The sequence below is a fragment of the Emys orbicularis genome, chromosome 1, assembly GCF_028017835.1.
Source record: "Emys orbicularis isolate rEmyOrb1 chromosome 1, rEmyOrb1.hap1, whole genome shotgun sequence".
In the NCBI taxonomy this organism is placed as follows: Eukaryota; Metazoa; Chordata; order Testudines; family Emydidae; genus Emys; species Emys orbicularis.
In genome coordinates, this window is record NC_088683.1 from 64,412,033 (window position 1) to 64,437,070 (window position 25,038).

General features: G+C 40.8%; 1 protein-coding gene across 3 annotated transcripts in view; it reads left to right on the forward strand.

The window, feature by feature from the left end:
- MON2 (MON2 homolog, regulator of endosome-to-Golgi trafficking) overlaps nt 1-25,038 on the forward strand; it is a 169,665-nt gene that overhangs the window by 45,024 nt on the left and 99,603 nt on the right. For all 3 annotated transcript variants that reach the window (XM_065399746.1, XM_065399738.1, XM_065399755.1), the window contains exons 6-11: nt 1,084-1,181; nt 2,377-2,502; nt 3,382-3,576; nt 11,068-11,192; nt 11,583-11,722; nt 20,439-20,592. In XM_065399746.1, coding sequence (XP_065255818.1) covers nt 1,084-1,181; nt 2,377-2,502; nt 3,382-3,576; nt 11,068-11,192; nt 11,583-11,722; nt 20,439-20,592 — 838 coding nt within the window. The remainder of the gene's footprint in view (nt 1-1,083; nt 1,182-2,376; nt 2,503-3,381; nt 3,577-11,067; nt 11,193-11,582; nt 11,723-20,438; nt 20,593-25,038) is intronic.

Below are 25,038 nucleotides of genomic sequence, written 5' to 3' on the forward strand. Positions count from 1 at the left end.
TAAAAACACAGGAATAGTTACCTTGCTTAGTTTCTGAAATATATAAATATATTGAAGAACAGAAAGTTTCTAAATGCTGCAAAAATCGTAGGCATAGCTCATTCAGTTTTGTTGGGTGGGATGCACTTTTACCCCTGTGTTTGTACAGAATCTAATATAATGGATCCTTGATCCTGATTCATGACGAGATCCTCATCCTCTCTCCAGTCGCGTTATATTGCATAAATAGGCCAGAGTGGTGTAAAGCTCTAAAAGCCAGGGCAGAATTTCCCCAATGCAGGGACTACAGAAAACAGCCTTAAGGCTAGGGTTTGCAAGGCAGTCCTTGGGTGGGGGCCGGGGGTAGGATGGTCATGTTGTGACAGGGACACAGCATGTAAAACTGTGGAGATTGAGTAGTTCTGTGACTCGTAGGCAGCTAGGGACCGGCTGCTGTAACTTAGGTAAAACCCTAAAATTGTATTATGTTGGAAGGCTGTGTAGTGGCCCAGAATTGGGTGAGCACAAAGGTGGCTTGAAGTTACCATGTCTCTTTCTTCTTCGGGCTGTGAGTTCGGTGTTTCACAGCACAGAGTCTCACCATGGGTCTCTTAGCACTGCTGTAATACAAAAAAATTACTCTAGTGTTCCTGTTACTCTTGTTACTCCAAAAGAAAATGTCCCCACCAGTTGCTGTCCCGGCCCGTCAGGGTAAGCAGCTGGCGCGCCGGGACACTTTGTTTACTTAGGTTTACCTCCGGTGCCTGCGAATGCTTGAGGTAAACAAACCATCTCTGCCTGCCAGCAGCTTATCCTCATGGCCCGGGAGCCAAAGTTTGCTGACCCCTGAATGGGTCGGCTTATGAATGGTCGGCTTATGCATGGGTCATAAAAATTTTCCATTTTTACTTATCCATCTTGGGGGGGGGGGTCGGCTTATAAACGAACCGGCTTATGATCGAGTATATACAGTATTTTAAAGGAATACTCATTAATAAAAAGGAGTAAAAATCTGACCTTTATTTTTAAAACTTATTAGTGGAACAATTACCTATTTGTACTTGATTGTAAACATCTTTTGTTCAAACTTTTTTTTTTATACAGATGTTATTGAACAACCAGTACCAGTTCCAGGAAACAGTAACAGAAGATCTGTCAGTACTCTGAAACCATGTGCTAAAGATGCATATATGCTTTTTCAGGTATTGTTAGATGTTTTTTAGGATTTGTGCTTAATAACTCTGCAGTTCTGAACAGTTGTTTTTATTTCTGAAAAGCAGATGAAGTTTCATAACTGAAGTTTTAATTTTTTTTAATAGTAGAGTTGTGGGTCATGTGTTTACCAACAGATATTAAGGAATATTGTACACCTCTACCCCAATATAACGCGACCCGATATAACATGAATTTGGATATAACGTGGTAAAGCAGTTCTCCGGGGGGTGGGGGGGACTGCGCACTCTGGCGGATCAAAGAAAGTTCGATATAACACGGTTTCACCTATAACGCGGTAAGATTTTTTTGGCTCCCGAGGACAGCGTTATATCGGGGTAGAGGTGTATTAGTAAAATTCAGCTATTTGGTAATTTTCCATTGCATAACTAAATTGTTGAAGAGATTATAGTAACGAAGCACTTGTGTGACCAAAAGGATTTTACCAATATAGTATCGTATTTTCTTAATTCAGTTTGATATTCTCTTAATAGATTATAATCATATTTGTCTATTACACTAACACATTCCTTATTTTTAAACATTTCCTTTTGGATTCTGTTTTTTGAGCATGCAAGTTGTCTTTATAATAAAAGTGCACCTCGCTAGAAATCATATGGACATCATGCCTATTATTTAGAGCCCAGAGTTTTCAATCCTCCTTTTGTGTGGTTATCATCAACAATGATGTATTCTTTCCCAGAGAATGATGAGAAACTGAAGATAGGGTGAATGTTGGGAGACACTTTTAAAATAAGATATGTGGAACTGGCTTATCCATATTGACACGGAGTCATTAGTATAGTATAATAATTTCAGGAGCTTGCTTTTTTAATTTGTTTTAACCAAATACTAAAAGCCAGATAAAACTAGAGTACGTTGCATTACCAATTACAATAACACTATGAAGTATACAATGAAAATGGTCAATATAGTATTTGTTACAGCAGTCAGAAGCTTGCTAATTTATCTAACCTGTTGATTAAGATGTTTTGTTTACCCCTGCTTTCAAAAGACTTATTTATATGCAGTATTTTTTTGTTCCTACCGTCATATTATTCTTGTTCCGTATTTAGTATGTGTACAGATGTATTCATATATTTAAGGGGAAAAGTTAACTTCGAGTTGGAAAAGAATAGTTAATTACTGAGAAGGAAGAGAACTTATGTGATATTTGTTTCTCAGGATCTTTGCCAGTTGGTTAATGCTGATGCTCCTTACTGGCTGGTGGGTATGACAGAAATGACCCGGACATTTGGTCTTGAACTTCTTGAGTCAGTCCTCAATGATTTTCCTCAAGTGTTTTTACAAGTAAGTTATTTCAAAAGGAGGTGAAAGTTAACAGACTTTTACATCAGAGTTTTAGTAAGATAAACTTTGACTATTTGAAAGTGGCTACAATTTTTAGTTTGTGCTTGTTGGCATTCTATTTTTCCTTTCCTAAAAGGTACAGTTGTTGACCTTTTTCTTTTTTCTGTGTAGAGCACACATTTCTGATTTTGTTCATTTGGGGGTATCTATATTTGTGATTGTTTGTGTAAGTACATGCAACGTGTAATTCTGTATAAACCATAAATATCTTCTTAAGTTTCCTGTGTCAAGGTGTGTGCCAAGCAATGACATTTTTTGTCCTTCAGCATTATCATTTATTATACTTTTGAAGCTATTCTTTCAAAATATGGAAGATATATTGTGGCATCACTGTTCCCACAGCAACCCTAACTTGGTCCCTCTTGCACAAAATTGTAGGAACCATAATTTTTTAATTTGCATGACTTTGGTGCATGGAAACACTCAATCATAACCTTGCAGTAATCCATTTAATAGACACTGGCCAAATTCAGGAGCAAGGTATATGTCATGTATTGGTAGATTAGTTTAACTTTCAAACCACAGTGAGAAGGAATGTAGCGTGAAAAGAAACACTGTTTTATCATGCTTTCCTTGCTGTATGCCTCCCTTCCATTCCCTCAGCGCACAACTTACATCAACATTTATATCACTTCTGAATTAGGCCACATATATATATTTCCATTTTCTTAACTACTGGATTAACTAAATAAAAATGATTATGGCTATAGCCATAGGTACTGATAGCTACTAAAGAGAGTCTACTTTTAAATCCTGGAATTGATGATGATTTTAATTTATATAACTCATTGTTAACATTTACTTTTTTTTTCTTTACAGCATCAAGAATTTAGTTTCCTCCTTAAAGAGAGGGTTTGCCCTCTTGTGATAAAGCTATTCTCCCCAAATATCAAGTTCAGACAAGGTTCCAGCACATCATCTTCACCTGCACCAGTGGAAAAACCATATTTTCCTATCTGCATGCGCCTGCTGAGAGTAGTCTCTGTTTTGATCAAGCAGTTTTACAGTTTGCTGGTAAGAATATATTCAAGTATTGCTTTCACAGATCTACACTCGTGGGTGTGTGCGTGCATTCTGCACCATGGTGTGCTAGCGGCTTATAAATGTCAACTTTCTAATGGTTACAGCTGTATACACTGTGTATAGTTTTCAGTATTTACATGTTCATAAACTCTGTTTTGTGTTTGTGGGCAATACAACTATCCTTAATCAAATGGAATAGACTCAGAAACTTTAAGGTCAGAAGGGACCATCATGATCATCTAGTCTGACCTCCTGCACACAACCTCTCCCACCCATTCCTATAGTGGGCCCATAAACTCTGGTTGAGTTACGGAAGCCCTCAAATCTTGATTTGAAGACTTCAAGTTATAGAGAATCTACCATTTACTCTAGTACAAGCCAGCAAGTGACCTGTGTCCCACGTTGCTGAGGAAGGTGACCCTCCCCCTCCCAGGGTCTTTACCAATCTGATGTGGGGAAAAATTCCTTCCCATCCCCAAATATGGTCATCAGTTAGACCCTTAGCATGTGGGCAAGACCCACCAGCTAAACACCTGGGAAAGAATTCTCTGTAGTAACTCAGAACCTTCCCCCTCTAATGTCCCATCTCCAGCTCTTGCACATATTTGCTAATAGCAATCACAGAAGGGCCATGTGCCATTCTAGGCAAGCTCATCATACCATTCCCTCCATAATCTTATCAAGCTCAGTCTTAAAAACAAGTTAGTTTTTTGCCTAGTATATATGGAATTCCTTCTGATAAATAAGGATTTACACACTTACACAGTCAGATATGGAAAGTACTGCTGGCTTTTCCTGGATCCAGAACAAACTCGGAATAGTAAAAATAAAATAAAATACTCCCTCAGGTAAGAGTGTTTAAGCATCTAAATGTTGTAATGTATGGGCAGGAAGAAAGAAGGAATCAGTTCTGCAGTGTTCTGAGTTGTCCACTCTTTCAATTTTAGTTATGCATTTAAAATTTCTCATGATCTCCTGATGTCATACAACACTCTCAAACTTTTATTCAAAATGACTGCCATCTCCCATTATTTTTAATGTGACTGAAACTTTGCTGCTCTCAGTAAAGAAAACAGCTCTTTCCCTAAAGCCCTAAAGAAACGAGGGTGCCTCAAATAAAGATGGCAGCAGTTTTTCAATGGGACATGAGTCATGCTGGTATCAGTGAATTTGGCTGATCTCTGTTCTCAAAATGTGAGTAAGTTGGAAGCATTAAGAGGTCAGAGGGAAACTGTGTAAGAAGATGTGGGAGACAGGAGAAAAGATTGAGGAGGAGTGAGGAGAACGGAACATTGGGTGCTGCAAGGGAGAGATTAATGAATAATCACTCCATCCTATTGAGACTCCTCGCTCCCCCCCCCCCATCCCTTTCCAAGAGGATATCCGGGACAGGAGAACTAAACCACTCTGTGATGGGTGTGACTTACCACTCTGGCGCCTCCTGCTGGCTGTCAGGGGAATGAGCTCTGCTTGCCAGGGCACCCGCCTCTGGTGGTGCCTCGCCGCTGTCACTTGTGTTCCAAGACCTGCGCCACTCCCAGGACTGCAGTATCCTCTTCAGTGACACTTCCCTCCGGCTGTGCCACACTCTGTGTTCCCCCCCTTTCAGGGGACCTGAAATCTGTCCAGCCACTTCCTCTGTGGCAACTGCAGTCCATTGTTCTCGGGCCACTTTCTAGGCAGCTCCAGCACCCTCTTCTGCCCTTACCTCAGGGCCTCAGCCTGCAGACCCTAACAGTCAGCCAGGAGCACTCTCTAGCTCCCCTGGTCCCAGCTGCACTGCTCTGTCTCAGGTGCTGGCACTCCTTCTTCCTGCTAGGAGCCTGGTCTTCTCCCTTCAAGCTCCAGTCAGTTACTGAACTCTGCTCTGCCCTGCAGCCCTTCTTATATGAACTTGTCGGGCCGTGATTGGCTGCTCCTCTCAGCCCCTTTCTTATTGGCTGCCTCTGGCGCAGTCTCCCTAGGGCTGCCTTTAACCCCTTTTCTGCAAGTGAGGGGCAGCCACCCTGTCACACACCCCTAAAGAAGCTGCTGCTTATGCCTTCTCTTTGGGCAACTGCTTCACCCTTGCCCATTTCCCAACCAGAGGATGTCAGAAGAAGGTGGAATTTAAACCACCTGAAGAACTTGTATTAGTAAGTTAGGCTGTCAGGGGTCGGTCTCCTATAGTTGCTGTTTTTGACGGAGTTGTATTCTATCCTTAAACTATTTCCCTGTAAAGTCCTTGTGACATTTATGTATTTTTTTAAATAAAAGATGTTTCCAAATAGACATCAGTAGAACAAACAGATGTATGATATAGAGAAGTGTGTTACTTCAAATACTACAGAGATTTCTAAAGGGAGAGATGTTGGGAGGGATCTTTGTTGCTCTTCCCCCACCCAATCTCCATTAACCTCAGCTAATGCTGTTTGTTCAGCAGCAAATACTTTTCCCTTATCAGACCTCCATGAAGAGAATCACAACTCTTGATGCGTTTCTTTTTGCAGTTCTGACACTTGACTCATGCTTCAGTTTATTTAAATCCTTTGATTTATTAGCATCTTATGTTGAAGATTTTGCAAAAAATTGGATAAGAAAAAGATTAACTCTTGAAATGTGAGGCTGACTGCTAGGACTACCAGAAAACATTGAAGAACCTAACTCCTGTGGTATTTTTCCTTTTAATATTTTTTTGGGGGAAAAGGATAGTTCAGACGTTTGAATCACCTGTACCTGAAGTTTGAAACATCTCAGGTGTTTTGAATGCCTCTTAAAAATGGTCTTAGGCCGTTCATCTGACTATCAATCTGTGGATCCCTTACTGTTTTGTTCTGTGGTTAATAAGGTAAGGATCATGAAGTTAACCTAGCGTTGTAAAATTTAAAAAAAGTTACAGTATATTGATAATACACATTTTTTTCCTGATCTTTCAAAATATGCTTTAATCTGTTACAAGAATTTTTTTAAAATTATCATTAAAATTTTTGTTTTAGGAATAAAGATATCACTGAAGATCAGTGATACTTAGGCTCCCAAGTCAGTTGAGGGTTTTGAAAATTTTACCTAGTACTTGAATTATTTTAGTGTTTGGTGATCTGATTTATTTTTTTAATTGCTTGGTCTCATTTGAAAATATAAAGTAAAATCAATGTAGGAGGGCTCAGAGATAAAAAGAGAGAATCGGGAATCATTTATAAAGAGTTAATTGAAATATGTATGTATTTACAAAGGGCTTTAACTAATTTAAGAGATGGGATAAAATAGCCACTTAAGAAGTTAATGGTGAGGAAAAAATTTACTTAAAAAATCGGACACAAATGTAATACATACATGTAGCTGAGTCAGCTTATGTTGTATACTTTTGAATTTGTAGTTCTTTATTAAAGAAAAGTGTAAAGAATAAAGATATTCAGTGAGAGCTCTGAAGCTGTATGCAGAGATCTAAATGAAAATGCAGGTATTCGAGTAGAAGGGAGAGAGGAATCCCTTTCTAATGGCACTTGGATAGATGGTACAGCCATCTTTCTTCATGGCAGGTGCACATGTGGTGTAAAAGCACACAAATCTAAAACCCTTGTTAACTCTTAGAAATTTCATTAATTTAATTTCCATGGAAATGGAGTTATCATCTAATGGCTAGTAGATGGGTCAGATTTTAAAGCATGTTGATGGAGCAATGAAAGGAAGCTGTTTCTGGTATTGCCATTGCCTCTGCTAAACCTGTTAATCTCGCACATTTCATAAACATTAAATTGCCTTTTTTTAAAAAAACACATATTTTCACTTCTGTATATAATGTAGGGGGTAAAGCAGGTCAGGCAAATGTGGCCTGCTTTGGGTACCACATAACCCAATACAATCTGCTATGGACTGAGTTCCCGGTGTCTAAACCAGGAATTCCACTTCTCACTGAGTAGTGGGGATATGCCAGATAACCACTGGAATGAAAAACTGTGTCCATAAAGTAGTAATATCCATCTGGTTCTGCTGCCTTGCAGCCAGTTCTTGGTTGAACAAAAGCTAGAGGAGAAAACTCTGAACACAATATGCAGTGGAGAAAACAGGCAGGTGTTACTGTAACTCAGCTTTGTCTTCTGGCATCTCCCCTGCATCTGTGCTGGCTTCTAGACATTTTGGTCCCCAAGGCTTTTGGTTGAGTCCTTACTGCTGAGAGGATGAGCTTTGGTTCTAAAGCAAGCATCTGCCTCCCTATTTTTGATGCTTAGGCCTACATGCCAAAGGTTTGGGTGTGATGGTCGCCCTCTTCAAACTATCTTGTTGGAGTGTCGGGACAATGTGCACTGATATGTCAAATGGCCTAGAGGAGGTCAATGACCTTAGAAAGTCTGCGGTCATGGATTGAAAGCTAAAGAAGTTTGACTTTTATGTGGCCACTCTCTTTGGCACAGACTCTCTACACGACATGCATTACTCCTTTTTTTTTGGCAAAGAAAAAGCAAACAAGACTGCCATGAACACGGGGTGGGTTTTGCAGTCAAAAACTCACTAGCATCCAAGTTCTAATGTTTTGTTGCAACATCTTAACATTCTTAAACACAGATATCTTCATAGGCTTTGTCCTCTGTACTGGATGGATGATGGATGCATTCCAAAGGACCTTCTGTATGGAGAACTTGTGGATGCTCCAAGACCGCTGGGATGACCTAGGCTTGGGGTCAAGGACATTTGCAAGCGGGATTTGAAAACTTTCAACACTGACACTGCAAACTGGGAAGAGGTAGCTAGTAACAGGTTACACTGGAGTGCATCATGGAGTCAAAGAGGTTGACGGGAGGTGGTTGAGAGGGAAAGTGAAGAGGGCAAAGAGGAAAGTGCAGCAGGTCTCAAGCATCAAGCACGCTGGTTTCATTTTCTGGTCCTGCGCCTTATATCTGCACCATCAGTGGCAGGGACTGTCATTCGAGAACTGGAGTTTTTAGCCACTCGCAATGCTGCAGCATGATGCATAATAACTGAACTGCTTTGGTGCTTACACCACATTCATCTTTTGAGACTGACAGTTATCTTAATAAACGGGAAAAGATTCTGTTCACTGGTCTGTGGACAGTTAGGAACCATTGGTCCACTTGAGCATGAAATTGCTTGTCTAGCACTGGCATATACCTGAGGGTTCAGAGGAAGGTGAAAGTCCCCTATGAACGTTTCCTAATATTTTTTTCCTAAGATTTATCATGGGAGAGCAAGAAGTACTGTGCAGTCACAGTAGGTTTCGTTAGCTTATACCCTGAAGTATGAAGCTTGTTATCAATTACTTATTTTATTACTATAGCACACAAAGGCACTAATTGGGATCAGCAAGGCCCTGTTCTGCTAGATGCTATATAAGGCCGTGGGTAGATTTGGTCCCTGCCTCCCAAAGAATTTACTGATTTAAAGCAAGATGTAGGAAGATGTGCATATTGCAGAAGGGGGGATAATGGTAATACATGTACACAGTTACATAGGCTTTCAGTGTGCACAATTTGATGGTTCAAAGTCGTCTGAACGCTTCAAAATTATTTTTCTATCAAACCATTCTTCCATCGTACAAGAAAATGACCCTGGGATCACTGCCTAGTATGATATTTTATCATATTTGTTTTTCCCCTTCTAAATAGATTATTCCCAAATTCCTCTGTCCTTACAATTATTAGTATTTTTGTTTGTTTTTGTTTTAAATCTTCACAGTTCCCTCAGATGAAGGGCCTTCTTCTACATAAGCCTTGCCTCATGGGGTGCCTGTTTCTTATGAGGTTAGAAGGCTGCAGGACTGAAAGAATTCTTACTGTTTCAGCTATTGTCCAAGGAGCATCGAAGGATCTTGTCAGGTGTTTGGTGGAAAGTCCAATGCTCAGTTACAGAGTTCTATGCTCTGATTATTACTAAGTCCAGGGCTGTGAAGATGCTATGGAGTCTGCCCATTACTGCAGAGTCTGCTCATTACTGAGCTACCCCCCGTTCCCACACTCTCCCACCTAACAGTGAGTCACCCAACCCCACCAAACAGCTAGGAGTCGAGAACTGCTAATGCAGTCAGGACTTCTGGGACTGAGCAGACAGACTTGTGCTAGCTCTGCTTGAGCTAGTGCACTGAAAATAGTTGTGTGATGCTGCGGCTTGGGTGGCTAACCTCAGCTGCTGCCCATCCTGCAACATCAACGTTGCTATGTTTAGTGCACTAGCTCAAGTGGAGCTAGCTTGAGTCTGTCTATTCAGGCTGGAAGGCAGGTTTTCAGCTGCAACGTATATATACCCCCCAGGTCCTTCCTCTTGATGCTGCTAACATTGATTGCTGCTGCTGACTCTCTTTTTCTGGAGGATGCTGGGGATGATCTTAAAGATCTCCTGTGCCTTGAAAATTCCATGAAAGGTTTCAGCCCATATGGTCTCTCGAGGAGAGAGGGTAGGCTGCTGGGAGTTGTGTTGCCAAACTCCTGGTTTGTAAAGGGCTATAGGGTGAGCTTGGTTAGTGCCCTTATCTCCTACCCCTTGAAACTTCTGCTGTGGTGCTGCTGGTTTACACTTTTCATATATGTGTCTCTATCCTTTTTAAATTCCACTAAACTATTTGTCTGGATGTTTTCCTGTGACATTTAATTTCAGAGATGAAGTGTACATTGTGTAAAATATTTCCTGCCATTCAGCATCTGACATATCTAATGAGAGAGAAGTAACTTAATTTGCAGATATGATATATAGGAACAGGGCTTCAGATTGGGAGACAAAGATGGTGTGGTCCAGTTTGTTCTCACTTGTTTGTTCCTTTTATTTTTAACCAGTAGTTGTGAGACATGAGGTAACTATAACCATCTCTTCCCCACCTACGTTTTTCAAGCATGGGTTGAAATGAAAAATCAGAGTTCGGATTATTAACCATTTTCCCAGGCATGTTTTTTTCCTTACCGTAAAGGTCTTGGATAGCTATTTTATCTTGATTCTTAATTCAGTTAAAGCTCTTTGCGATCCTTCTTGCATCAATTTCACACATTTTGGTTTGAGAGCAGTTGTTTCTTACTTCAGTGTTAATAGTTCAGTAAGAGGCTTTCTGACTTGAACTTTTCAAGCTGGCTAGAAGCAAAAGAACTCAGATGCCTGTTAAAGCTATTTGTACTATAAAACTCTGTTCTTTCACTAAAGTGATTAACTTTCAGTTGCTGCTGACCTCTCCAGCCTTTAAATAAGCCAAACTAACAGGGACTTGTTCTATAGCATTCTTTAAAACTTTGTTTAGAAATGGCTATAAGGAATTTAACTCGTTTTAACCCCTTTGGATGTACAGTATGTGCTTGACACGCCAACACTCCCATGATCATTGGGTATATATTTTTTTGCGGGGAAAGTATTTTTTTTCTTATTCTTGACAGGAATTATAAACCCTATGCCAAACAGAATGACCCTGTATGTGCCAGGGATACTGGCACTTGCTGATATGATATATGCTTAGGGCTGAGATGACACATTGTTTTTTTTCTTTTTATGACTATAGCCTGTTTCTTTTAGGTAACAGAATGTGAGATCTTTTTGTCACTACTAGTGAAGTTTCTGGATGCAGACAAACCACAATGGCTAAGAGCTGTTGCAGTGGAATCTATCCACAGGCTTTGCGTGCAGCCCCAGCTATTAAGGTAATATGCCATATTTCACTTTATGTATTAAATGAAGAGAACGTATTTATCTGTAGCAAAAAACAATTTCTTTGTGCTAAGCATTTAGGGACTTGAAAGCAATAGAATCTGCAGGATGGAGTGTTTGTTGAAGTGCAGGGGAATATTTATTGTCCATTGAGTACTGAGCCATTATTAACAAACTTGTTTGGTTTAATGCCTTGAAACTTAAATATTTGTTCCAGAATTTAAAGACTTTATCAGCTCAGCCTATAAATAGTCCAGCCAGAATAAGGAAGCATTGACCATACTATACATGCATATTCATTTAAATAGCTGGCTTTAAAAATGTAGTTTTTACTCTTTAATTTGTTGACTATGTGCTCAGAAATGTTTTAAAACACTTTGCAGGTCCTTTTGTCAATCCTATGATATGAAACAGCATTCTACCAAGGTTTTCCGTGACATTGTAAATGCACTGGGATCATTCATCCAGTCGCTTTTTCTTGTACCAAGCACAGGAAACACATCAACGACAGTAAACCAAACTGGTAAAGGCTTTTTTGTATTTTTTATTTCAAGTAATTTCCTAATAATTTCTTATAATAGTCAACAATATATTTGTGAAAATCTGAGGTTTGCTTATTTGATACAATTCTCAGTATAAATTTAGCGCTCGTGAAAGTGAGAAACTAGCTTAAGCCAAGAGAAATGTAGTGCTGTGCAAACTTGTCCAGACTGTATTGTCAATATGCCTTTATTCTTCATAGTGCTAAGGTCTGACTGTCTGTTGCAATGGGTACTTCAGCCTGCTTGCAGCTTGGCGGCAGAACCAGACCTGTCAGTCTCTGGCAGCAGGGGGATGCCCTGTCACCTGAAGTTCACTGCAGTTTTAGCTGCCTCCCCTGTGTCAGCGAGACCCCACCCTACTGTAGAGCTTTTCTAAGGGAAATTGCAAACTGCAGTTCAAATTTCTGACTGTCAGAAGTTTGGTCCAATAATGTGATTGTCAGATTCCCAGTTTGTCCCAGGGAGACATTTTCCTTTGGGGAGACTTTTTCCTCTTTGCTTTGCTTCTCCTTCTGAGGTGTTTGCAGCAGCTGATGCCTCTGTAGCCTTTAGGGAGAGAGCTGGGCCGAGAAAGGCAAAAGGGAAAGGTCTCGTTGATGAGCTTGGCCTTCTCTGTGGGCAGAGTGCAGTTTTCCCCCCCTTGGCTCAGTCCAGGCAGGGTTGTCTCTGCCTCCCTCTCTCAGGCAGGAAAGGAGGCAGACAGGCAGGCTTTGGAATAGGTTGCTTCGGGGGCAAGTAACTCCCCCACTTCCATCTCCAAGAGGGGAGTGGCATTGGATGAGCGGGGCACCAGATGGTAAATCACACTTACGTCCCTGGAGCCTGCACCAGCAGCTATGCCTCTGACTGTGGAGCTCAGTCACTTCTTCCCCTTCAGCCCCCCCTTGGGTTTTGGGTGGAAAGCAGTGGGCATAGTATGGACACTGCTACCACCAGAGAGTTCAATAAGGGGCCTTTGGGTCCTACTCCCTCTCCTTGCTGTGACCTTTATAATAGGATCCTCCTCCCCCTCAGGATCCTTACTCAGCACCTATGCTGAGACCTTCAGGGGAAACATAAGCCTATCTGACACATGTGGCAGAGAGTCTCTGAGAAATAACTTATCTAAGAAACCCAATAAGGGAGGGCCTCTGCTGGGGAGAGAAGACAGTAAATCCCGCCTCTTTGAGAGCAGAGAGATTGCTAGCCAACTTAAGCAATGTCTAAACTCAATTTCACTCCCCCCTCTGAAGGAGGATTATAGGGGACAAACTTCCAAAGGGGATATGCATAAACAAAAATAGCTCCCAGTTCACCTGCTCACCTTCACAGAGTACAGCAAGGTGAATAATCCTCAGTGCCCAGGTCACCTGCTCAGTTTTACACTGCAGTAGGATTGAATAATCCACAGTACCTGGTTCACTTTCTCACCTTCATGGAGGTTCAGCATTGCAGATCTATGCAGAAAAGACCAAGCCAAACATCTGTGCTGGTTCCTCTGGGTGTCCACACCCCTACCCGATCCTACCCCATCCCACTTCCTATTCAGGAAAGGGGAAAGCCAGCTGTGCAAATCAGAGTTAGGGGATCAAATAAAATATACATATTTAAAAAAAAAAAAAACTTTCAAGCAGATTACTGAGTCTGGGCAAGCATCACCTCCACCCCCTCTCCTGGGCATGAAAGCTCTCAGGTGGCATCAACCCACAACAACAAAAGTAACTAAAAATAAAACAAAATTAAGAAGTCACTTGATGCCCTCCACATGCTTTCATGAGCAGTATTAACATGAGTGGACAGTGTTGCAGGTATGGTCTCTCTCAACCTAAAAATCCCATGACCAAAGGTCTTGTCCCTGAAAAAGATAGTGGGACACGCATCTATTTCATCAGGTATATTATGGGGCTTTTGTCACTGAGATCAGTTGCTCAGGTAAATAAGTTCTTATTCAAGTAGTGTCCCTATGGGTGCTCCACTGTAGGTGTATCTGCGCCCCTTCAGCAGTGTCCATTCAGCCCGCACATTCGCTGTCCCTCCCTGGTGGTCTACACTGAGGGTCAAAAGAGAGGATACAGCTCTCAACCACAGCACAGGTCACAACCTCCTCAGTACTCGCATCACGACCCTATTACAAAGCACAGCCCAAAAGGCCCAGAGTACAAAAGCGGAAGCAGTCAGCACCCCAATCCGCATTCTCTCACGTCCCCTCTGCTAAACACTATTCCTTGCAACATCAGCTGCCTTCTACACACCGGTCACATCCCTTTGGAAGTCGCCTGGCCCTCTTTCACAGCAGCTGGGAGAATATCACCTCTGACAGATGGGCCTTGGAAATTATTTCAAAGGGTTACACCATTCAATTCATGTCCCACCCCCATTCTCTGTCCCTCTTCAGGGACCCTTCTCAAGAGAACCTACTTCACCAGGAAGTAGAGAATCTGTTATGCTATGCCACTGAACCAGTTCCAATGCAATTCAGAGGCAAGGGGTTTTACTCCTGTTATTTCCTGATCCCCAAGGTGAATGGAGATTGGAGGCCCATTCTAGATCTAAGGGCACTAAACAAATACCTGAAGGCACAGAAGTTCAACATGGTCACCCTAGCAGCCATTATTCTAGTTCCTAGAGCAAGGAGATTGGTTTTCGGCCCTTGACCTACAAGATGCCTACTTCCACATCTCAGTACGCGTCTTGCACAGGAGCTTCCTACGGTTTACCTTTGGGCAGGACCATTATCAGTACAGAGTGCTCCCCTTTGGCCTCTCGTCTGCACCCAGGGTATTCTCCAAGGTTCTCTCCATCATACTGCCTCTCTTGTGAACACTGGGTATTGTTATCTACCTGCATCGGGATGGCTGCCTCTTCAAGGCTCCCTTATTTGAGGATGCAGTATGAGCCACTCATACGACCATGCATGCATTTGCGCAGCTAGGCCTGCAACTCAACCTATAGAAATCAATAGTGACCCCTGTACAGCAACTGGAGTTTATTGCCACCAAACTCGACACAGCACAGACTTACCACCCTTATGTGGGTCAGGAACTGCCTGCATCTGTTGGGTCATATGGCAGAATGCACCTTCATCACTCCAAACGCCTGACTATTTGTGAGGTGTCTTCAGATGTGGCCCAGTGAGAGTTACTCTGACCCCTCCTGGTCAAGACAGGTCTGGTTCCCTTACCTGGCACAGATAAGCTCCGGTTCCTCTTCGGCCCATTCCTCACCTACTCTCTCAAAACGACTGGCTGATCCTTCACCTCAACCTGCAATCCTCTGCCTCCATGCTTGGTTTCTTCTTGGTTCCAAGCCTTAGAGGTTGAATACTCTGACAAGGTGAAAGATGTGTTGCTACACAGCCGAAAGTCGACCACTCAATGTACTTACCTACAAAAATGGAAGTGATTCCAAATTTGGTATCATTCTAAGCTCGTCCTCCCTTCCTCTGATTTTAGACATTTTAGACCTCAGATGGTCAGAACTCTCGCTCAGCTCCCTTAAGGTACACATCGCAGCCATAATGGCCTTCCACTATCATGTAGGTGGATACTTGGTGTTCACCCACCTGCTGATGTGTTGATTCCTCAAAGGTATTGGGAATATTTTCCTGCATGTGAGACCACTCGCTCCAACCTGGGATCTTAACCTAGTTCTCAGAGCTTTGACTAGACCTCCCTTTGAGCCCATTGCAACTTGCTCTTTCTTACAGCTATCCATGAAGACAGTATTTCTAATTGCCGTCACCTCAGCTAGGCACATAGGAGAAGTAGTGTCACTGACGGCACACCCACCATTCATGGTCTTTTTTTAAAGACCAGTAACTCTAAGGCTGCATCCCAAGTTTCTCCCTAAAGTTGCCTCCGCTTTCCATATAAATCAACCGATCTATCTTCCTGTTTTTTTTTCCCCCTCCAAAACCACATAATAACAGGGAGGTGATTCTGCCTATGCTAGATGTTAGAAGAACACTAGCATTCTTCTTGGACAGGACTAAGGACTTTAGGAAATCCCCTAAGCTCTTCCTTTCGTTTGCAGAAAGATCCAAAGGCTCCGCAGTACCGGCTCAAAGACTATCCAAATGGGTCTCGGGTTGCATTAATCTCTGTTTGCAAGGATGCAACCTATTGCCTCTGTCTGGAGTCCGTACACACCCCACGAGGTCAGTTTCTACCTTGGTCTCATTCCTTAAAGATGTGCCTATCTCGGAAATCTGTAGAGCAGCAACTTGGGCATCTGCCCACACTTTCACAGAACATTATGTGAAACCTGGAGATTTGGCCTCCGACCCCATCTTCGGCTCCTCAGTACTCTCTGTAATAACAGACTCCACTTCAAAGCCCCAGCCCTCCATGGGGGATACTGCTGTGAAGTCACCTACAGTGGAGCACCCATAGGGACACTACTCAAAGAAAAAGAGAAAGTTACTCACCTTGTGCAGTAACAATGGTTCTGTCAGATTCATGTCCCTATGCATGCTCCACAACGTGCCCTCCTCCCCTCTACTTGGGAGTTCTCAATATAGGGCTCTATGGTAGAGAAGGAACTGGGGGGGGGCACCTGCACAGTGCTAGATAGCCTCGAGACAGACCACAAGGGGGGGAGAGCGCATGTGCGGGCTGAACGGACACTGCTACCTAAAATCTCTGATTAGAGGCGCACCCATAGAGGGACATATCTCAAAGAACCATCGTTACTGCACAAGGTGAGTAGCTTCTTCTTCTCAGCTCACTTAATTCTACAGTGGGAAACTTTATGGAAAGCTAAGGCTAATCAGAGTAATCAGAAAAGTAGATTTACAATCCTCACTCCTGCCAGACACTTTAGAACAAAATGTATAGATTATATGGCAAGTGAAGCAGGCTTTGAAGTACAAGAGAGAATTTTTTCACTTCAAGGTCCCAGAAACCAAGACAAGGTTTTCATCTCGAGGCCAAAAGACCAAAAACATCAAGACACTTGATCACGGCCTTGGATAGACCAAGAGACTACCTACACTTGATCTTAGCTCATAGTATTTGAATGTGTTACCTTGAACATACTAGGGTGCTGAGATGAGGCACAGATGCCCTCAGTTGCGGCAGAGCAATCTGCATGACTCCCAGGCAGCCTTATCTGGAATTGGTGTCTTGATGGGTAACAGACTCTTTCAGCTAGGGAGCAGATGGCTACCAATAGCTTTGGCCAAAATAAGATCACTGGGCATTGTTCAGAGCTGATATTCTATGTACTTGTGCAGAAATCATAGGCACAGTTTTTTCCTACTTCCACTCTCAAGAAGTCCATGGAAATGCCAGAAAGTTAGTGAAAGCATACATAATCTACTTCAGATCAGAGTGATATGAAAGATAGGGAGGCACCAGTGATACCCTAAATGCTCAATTACTGAGGGACAATCTACACTAGTTCCTATATTTGCTTTGTACAGCCAGCTCTCTGTATAACTTTTCCTGAGAGATGTACCCAAGTATTCGGATTCTAGTATCTAAACTGTATTGTTAAATTTAGTCACCCTAATTTGGGTTATTGCTGATTATGCACTTTGTGTCTTATGACTTTTAAAATAAAATTTGTGTTGTGGATAATCTAAGCACTATGCCCAGATGTACAGACACTCTTTTCTTAACCTGTGTATTATATAATTTTTTAACATTAGCTTTAATAAAAAAATTTAATTCGTCTTTCTGGGCACTGAAAAGGCTATCAATCTCAGGCCTAGATTGACATAGCATTAGATCTTCTGATATGTCTACCTCACAAAGGAGGTCTGCTATTGCAAAAAACAATTCTCCATCTAGCACCAGAAAGGTTCAAAATGGATATTTGGACGAAGCATTTATCACTCTTGTGGACCCTAGAAGTCAACCAATAGTTTTTTTTCTGCTGGTTGATGTAAAGTCCATGGTTTAGCTACCATACTAAACAAGTGAAACTTGGGGATTGTCTATATGAACGCTGTATAAATCTACCCCACACTAGGTGTCCATTGGGACCCTACTGCTGCACACCAAAAGCTCCATAGTGATCTGTGATCTACTTTTTCAAAGTGGGATAGATCAAAGTGCATTAGAGAACTTTTTGTACATGAACACTTAGAGCATGGCTCACTAGTATGGAGTAGATTTACACCCAGCTTGCCATGAATGAAGTGTTCATTTAGACGAGCCCATAGCTTGAATTCCCCCTCTAATGTGGATGTATACAAGTGTCCAAGCAAAAAAGGATAACTCTCTGAACTATAATGTTCTCAACATATTCAAGAAAAGCAAATCTTGTACAAATACAGTCCAAGGTTATAGAACCTAATTCCAGTTCTTACAGCACTATTCCAATCGAACCTCTGCGGTAAGGGTCATACTTAACAGGAAGTTTATTTTAATGGCTAACTACTAACTCCAATCAGACAAATTTATGAAGTTGGGAGCTTTCTCAGATGAGACCCGTTATTGTACCTTGAATTCAGGCAAGTAGTCCTCCCAACTGTAAATTCAGTAAATTGTTCCTCCTTCTGTCAAGCAACAAAGTCCAATCCATAGAAACACTGCTAAACTCAGAGCAGAGAAATTTGTTTCCTGTAATGAGGTCTGCTAGGTTGCCATGTGGCCCTTAATAAATAAATTCATCATATTCTACATATTAGTGGTGCAATCTTTAGCCAATGATATTTTTGGCAGAAGTCTTCTCTACATCTCACTGCCCAAAGGAAGAGAGAAGATATATAATGTACCTCTTTTTGGATGTCCATATTTAAAGGACACTCCTACTTCCCACCCAGGTAGGAGGCACATTGCTCTCAAAATCCAATTGTAAGAAATCTGTGGACCATAGTGTGATGAAGAATAGGAAAATTTAATTGTGTTTACTGAAAAACTTCTGTTTTTCAAGCAATAAGGTCCACAGATCCAGCCCACCTGGAGACAAATGGATCATCCACGATAGAGATGTAAATTGACATCCAAAATTCAGGTTTATTTTGTTATGCTTTTTCTTCAAAATATAATTATCAATCCGTAAGTTAGGCAAGTGCAGGGGAATCATCTTGACTGTGGAATTTGTCTCAACTGGAGGGAACTGCAGGAGGCAGGGTATTCCCCTGCTGCCAGTGACTGGTTAGGCTCACAGGCTGTAAGCCAGCTGAAGGTCCCATTGCAACAGAGGGACTTATTACTCAAAGGAAAATTTCAGGTAAGCACAGATACACTTTCCTATTCCTGATATGCAAACATCTTTTTTTTTATTCTAGCGTGATTCTGAACCTTTCTTGAGAGGTTATTAATAATTATTTGTAATTAAGCTAAATTATGTGGGGTTTGATGTATCTACAAGTGAGGAATAGGATGAGACAACATTTTTCATATGTGACCAAAATGAGATTTGGACCTAAATTTCAGTAGCTGAAATGATAGTACCACTTTTCCTCCTACCTGTACATTTCTTAATATCTCTAGAACACAGACAGTACAAGAAAATATCTAAGATGAGGACATTCTTCCTGTTCCCTGGAAATTAAATGTAATCTAAAATTTAGTTTTTCCCACATCCACATGTTCCTTATTAAATTAGTTAACAGGAATTTTAAAAACTTTTTTTCTGGAATAAGTGTGTCTACACAGGGGGAGCTATTTTGGAATAGCTATAGCTAAATTCACACCCTACCTTAATCCAAAATAACTTTCAAGTGCAGACAAGCCCTTGGATCCAGCACTATTATCTTTGCCTTATCTTCCTGTCATGTTTTCTTTATCTTTCATTTCACCCATTCTTCTTCCTTGCTATGTCTCTCTCTCTCTCTCTCTCTCTCTCCCTTTGCATAAGTCTTTCTTTCTTCCATGTTTCCTTATTCTCTCTCTCCTTCTTCAAGCTCATGTTAGAAGTACAGATCTAGAGCAGCTCTGTGCAGCTGGCTTACTAACTGAATCTGTGCTGGCAATGATTAATCAACCGTAGCATATTGCCTTGCCTTGTCAGCTTCTACCATAGGCAATGGCCTACAGTTTTTAAACAAATAGTCAGGTGAGGTGCTTGTGCATAGCAGGAAATTAAGGCCTTCTCTGCACAGAAAGGGTATGTCTACACTGGTAAGTGAAGGTGTGATTGTACCATGCTAACTTTAGCTAGCACGGGTAACAATAGCAGTATATACATGGTGGCATGGGCTTCAGCACAGGCTAGCAACCCGAATACAAATGCAAGGTCCCTGGAGGGCTTGTAGTCTGGTTACTAGCTGTGTTATTACATTTGATAAATATGTAAACCTAAAATGAAAGAACTATTTTACATTTATTTATATCTTTATCCAATTTAATGGTAACTCAGTAATCTCCTTTTTACTCCAACATGTATCACAGGGCTTTTTAGGTTTAATTTGCTAATTTTTGTTAAATGTTTTGAGCTCTTTGTTGGACAGTGTTACAGAAGTACAAAATATTTTATATTCTCAAGTAAGTGTGTGTGTGTGTGTGTGTGTGTGTGTGTGTGTAAGTAAAAACTGAATCATTTATATTAACGATGCCCCTTTAAGTAAGAGAAACATACAAAATATACCTCATTTTAGCCAGCAGGGGGCACTCAAAAGTTGAGAAATTTTTATCAGGCATGTGTTCTTGCATTATTATATGCATATCTCTGCACACAGTGAAATACAGAAAAAGAATACTTTCTTCTAATTAAAATAAAACTGAAGAGCATAGTTTTTTATTCTTTCTGTTTTTCTTTAATTTATAGGAAGCAATACATCTGGTGGTACAGCATCATTACAAACCAACCCAGGAATGCTGGGAATGGGTGGAGGTGTGACTGTATTACCTGCATTTGAATATCGAGGCACCTGGATACCTATACTCACTGTAACAATACAAGGCAGTGCTAAAGCTACCTAGTAAGTAGTAAAATTACTAATGTCTCTCTAAAAATGAAATTTTGGTAATAAAAACATTTACATGTTAATTATGTAGTTATTCTTGCATTGATGTACAGTGACATTCAGCACATTGCTGACGTTAGTCTTACTGTGGGTTCTCTTCCTGTTGATGCCTATGCGGTGATCTGACCTTCTCTGTGTACTTGGGATACAGATCCAAATATTCCTAATCATTTGTTCTTTGCCATGCCATTGCTGTGTTAATTCTGCACCTTTAGGCATCACTGTAATACAATAAATAAAAATTCTTTAATGTTAATAGGAAAAATAGTAACCCTTGTACTTGGCTGTTATAGCACCAAGCAATGTGAAGGGAAAGGCATTAGAGGCAGTGGGAAATAGTTTTCTTGCAATATCCTAACTTTATTTCAGTTGAAATAAAAATACGGCTATATTGGTGAAATACTGGTCTAGTTGCCACTCTAACCTATATTGTATTGTATGAATCCATATACAAAGGATGAATTAGAAATGGTACTTGACACGACTGGCCATTAAATCTCTACTGGAGACATCATATATCAGTAGTTTGCATATTTCAAATCAAGGATTCATATCTTACAATTACATGATACAGCGGGTTATGATGTCTCTTGGAACAATGCCAGTTTACCGTGGCTGTAACATTCAGGGCAGGTCTACACTTAAAATGCTGCAGTGGCGCAGCTGTGCTGCTGTAGCGCTTCAGTGAAGACACCACTACGCCAACAGGAGAGCTTCTTCCATTGGCGTAGTTAATTCACCTCCATGAGAGGCGGCAGCTATGTCAACAGGAGAAGCCCTCATTTTAACATAGCGCTGTCTACCCCCTGGGTTAAGTCAGTAGAACTGCGTCGCTCAGGGGTGTGGATTTTTCACACCCCTGAGCAACATAGTTATATTGATGTAAGTTTGTAGTGTAAACTTGGCCTTAGTGCCATCTCTTTAAAACTGTGATTTAGTTTCAGAACCCATAAAATTGCACCACTGCTAACATACCTGAAATGGGTATTTTTAAAGCAAATGGTCTGAATCTTCAAAAGTGAGTGCAGAGGTTCTCTTCTCAAGCTACCATTGTAGATTTTGAATGTTTTTGAAGAATAAATTTCAGCCACTATTGAAGGTGTAATAGCATTTTGTGCTAGACAATGTCTAGTTGAACAAGGAGACTAAGACTGAGTGTGCAAATACTGTCTAACTTACCCTGCTGTTCTTAGGGACTTCATGTTTTAACTAAAGTAGGTTAAGTATGAAACCTGGTTTATGCTTTGGCTACAATTATAGCCTCCTGCTTTCTCCCTTTTTCTCCTCTCTCCTGTTTCTCTAGAACTCTTCAGCTAAAATCCTCATCATCTTCTGGTTCTCCAACCGTATCCCACCCCTCACCTTTTGATCTGTTCATTGACTCCAGATCCTTCTGAATTACGTTCATATTTATTTCCTTATGTGAAAGACTCTATAAAAATTGTCCCCAGCCTATGATCAGCTGTGATCTTCTATTCCCCTGCTTATACTCTAGAACCAGATTAAGGAAATCCAGGATTGTAGAGAGACACTCGTATGGGAATGTGGGCCCTAGTCCTTGTCTCTTTGCTGCGGCTACGCTCCCACACTATGGCTGTGCTCCACTTTGGGGTGGCAGTGATAAGGATCACCTACATAAGCCATCGTTTCGGTTAATGGAAGTCTCTAGTGTCTCTCCCCACATATTCCTCGTCTTCAAGTGTATGAAGTCTGTCTAGGGGGTGGGAGGACTCAGCTACCATTCACCCTTGTCTGTGTGTACTTCTGTAAACACCCCAGCAGAGCCATGGTAGGGTGATTGCAGGGAGGGCCAGGGCCCCAGGCACATGGCAGATATCCCTGTCGGGATGGAGTCAAGGGCCCTCCAGAGCAGTGGGTTTGAGTTGACACCCCATTTAAGAAAATCGGGCTCTCGGCAGGTTCAGGCAAACATCAGTTGCATGTAATTTGCATTTTCAGAGTATTATTTATTTGCAGTCATGAAATAGGAAGTATGTTTAGTGGCTAGTGTATAGAACTGTGACTCAGGAGACTTGAGTCCAAGTCCTGGCTCAGCCACAAACCTCCACTGTGATCTTGGGCAAGTCACTTAATCTACTCTGTGCTTCAGTTACCTATCTGTAAAAGGAGGATATGTCTTCCTTACCTCACAGGTGTGTTGAGGATAAAATTAATGACTGTGAGGCACTCAGATACTACTATAATGAGTCACATAAGTGTCTAGATAGATGAGGGCTCAAAATAGAGTTGTAAAAAAAAAAAAAAAGATTTTTGTTTTCATCATGTGAGTTTAGGAGATGGAGTCATAGGTATATGCCTGTGCCTTAATCTGACTTGCTGCCCAGTCTCCTAGCCTGATCCCACTCATTTTGTTTCCTCCTACATGAGATTGTACCTCCTTTTACACTGTCCTCTACTTTAACATCAATCTCATCCTTCCTTTTTTCCAGGTACCCTTTTCTCTCCTTTTTCAAATCCTTCAAAACTTACCTTTCTCTGCTCATCTTCCATCCTTAAACCCCTCTCCAGAGCATTCCGGTCCATCTCATACCTAATTTTATATTTTATTAATTAAAACAAAATTAACAGTTTTACCCCAGAAAATAAACCCATCACCAAAACGTTGCAAAACTTCAGACTGATGTAAGTAATGTTTCCTCTAGAGCAGTTCATCCTTTTTTCTTTTTTCCCTCTTGTTATCTCTCACATCCACTGTGTCTAATTCTCTGTGTGATTATCAGTCAGACTTAAATTTTTAAACTCTTTGAAGCAGGGACTTTTTCTTTCCTATAAAGTTCCATGTACACCGCTTGTGCTGTATATAACAAGGCAGGCAGAGTGATTTAAATCAAGGTGATTACATTATTTAAATCACTGGATTTAAAAAAAAACATTGATTTAAATTAGGTTGAGGCTTTGTTTAACTAATTTGAAAGTTTGTGCTATTCCAACTTTAGATTAAGATTTATAATGAACTAAATTATAAATGCTGTGTTCTAAATGTCACTACGGATAGGGGATCCTATTTGAAAACTATTATAGGCAAAACACAAAATATTGAAAATTAAGGCCCAAATTCTACAAACATTTCAACAGGTATAACTTCACTCACATGAATATTCCCTTTGACTTCAGTGGAACTATTTATTGTGTTAAACTGATGTCCACATAAATATTTTCAGCGTAAGGGGCTAAAACTGTATTTTTGTTACACTTTTCTTAGTTGCATAAAATCTTTGTCACTTCAAAACAAAACTGCTTTAGTGTTAACATGAAAAGTTATTCAGACTTTAAATACATTAACAAAGTCATTGTGACCTTTTTTATACAGCACAAGTCAAAATTTCCAAAAACAGGAGCCTGTGATTTAGGTGCACGAGTTTCATTGACTTCATACTGAAACCCCTGATGGATGAATGTAGCCTGGTCAGAGTATTTCACTATTTTAAGTATGACATTTCTTAAACAAAAAACACATCTCTTCGTAAAATCTGAAAGTCTACTGACAATTAGGAAATTAATTAAATGAGTACAAAATATCAATGCTAGGAATTTATCTCTAAAGTGGAGAGAGAAATAAAAATCTTTTAAAAAATTGATTTTTAATTTTAAAAATTACATTTTATCAACCCTATTATATAAAGATACATCTGCTGTAGTACCAAGGTGTAATATGATAAATCTGAGCGTCCTTGTTCTTGAGTATTGAAGTTCAACCATTCATGTTTTAATCTGCAACCCATGCTCTTCTATGTAAAGCCACAGAAAAGTTATTTGAAGCTGTACATTAGGCATGGAATGTGTTACTTTAAAAAAAAAAATTGCTCTTTCATTTAAAATGTCCATGGATAATTAACAATACTAGTGCAAATATTATTTTCATTCTGTTGCTGTACTTTTTATTGACTTATACTAGTTGACTTGTAAACTTTCTTATAAACAGCTAAGTGATTAGAAAATTTATTTAAAAAAAAAAGGCTTGTAAGGTGAGATTATTTTTCTGTTTGAATAAATTGTGATTTAAAGACATTTTTTCCCCCACCGAGTTACAGCCTTCTACAGATTAGTGTTTTGCCATCTGATCAGCTGCTAATGACGAAGCAAATATTTATAATAGAAGAGAAGGCCATAACTTTATTAAACCAGCCTGTAGAAATGTAGAACTGGAAGGGACCTTGATAGGTCATCTAGTTCAGTCCTCTGGACTGAGGCAGGACTAAGTATTATCTAGACCAGGGGTGGACAAAGTTACTAGCCCTCTGAGCCACATATGACAATCTTCAGAAGTTGGAGAGCCGGGGCACACCTGCTGGGAGCTGGGGGTTGGGGCTTCAACCCCACTCCTGCTGAAGCCCCAAGACCCCGTCATCCCGCTGGGCAGCAGCCCCAAGACCCTGCCTC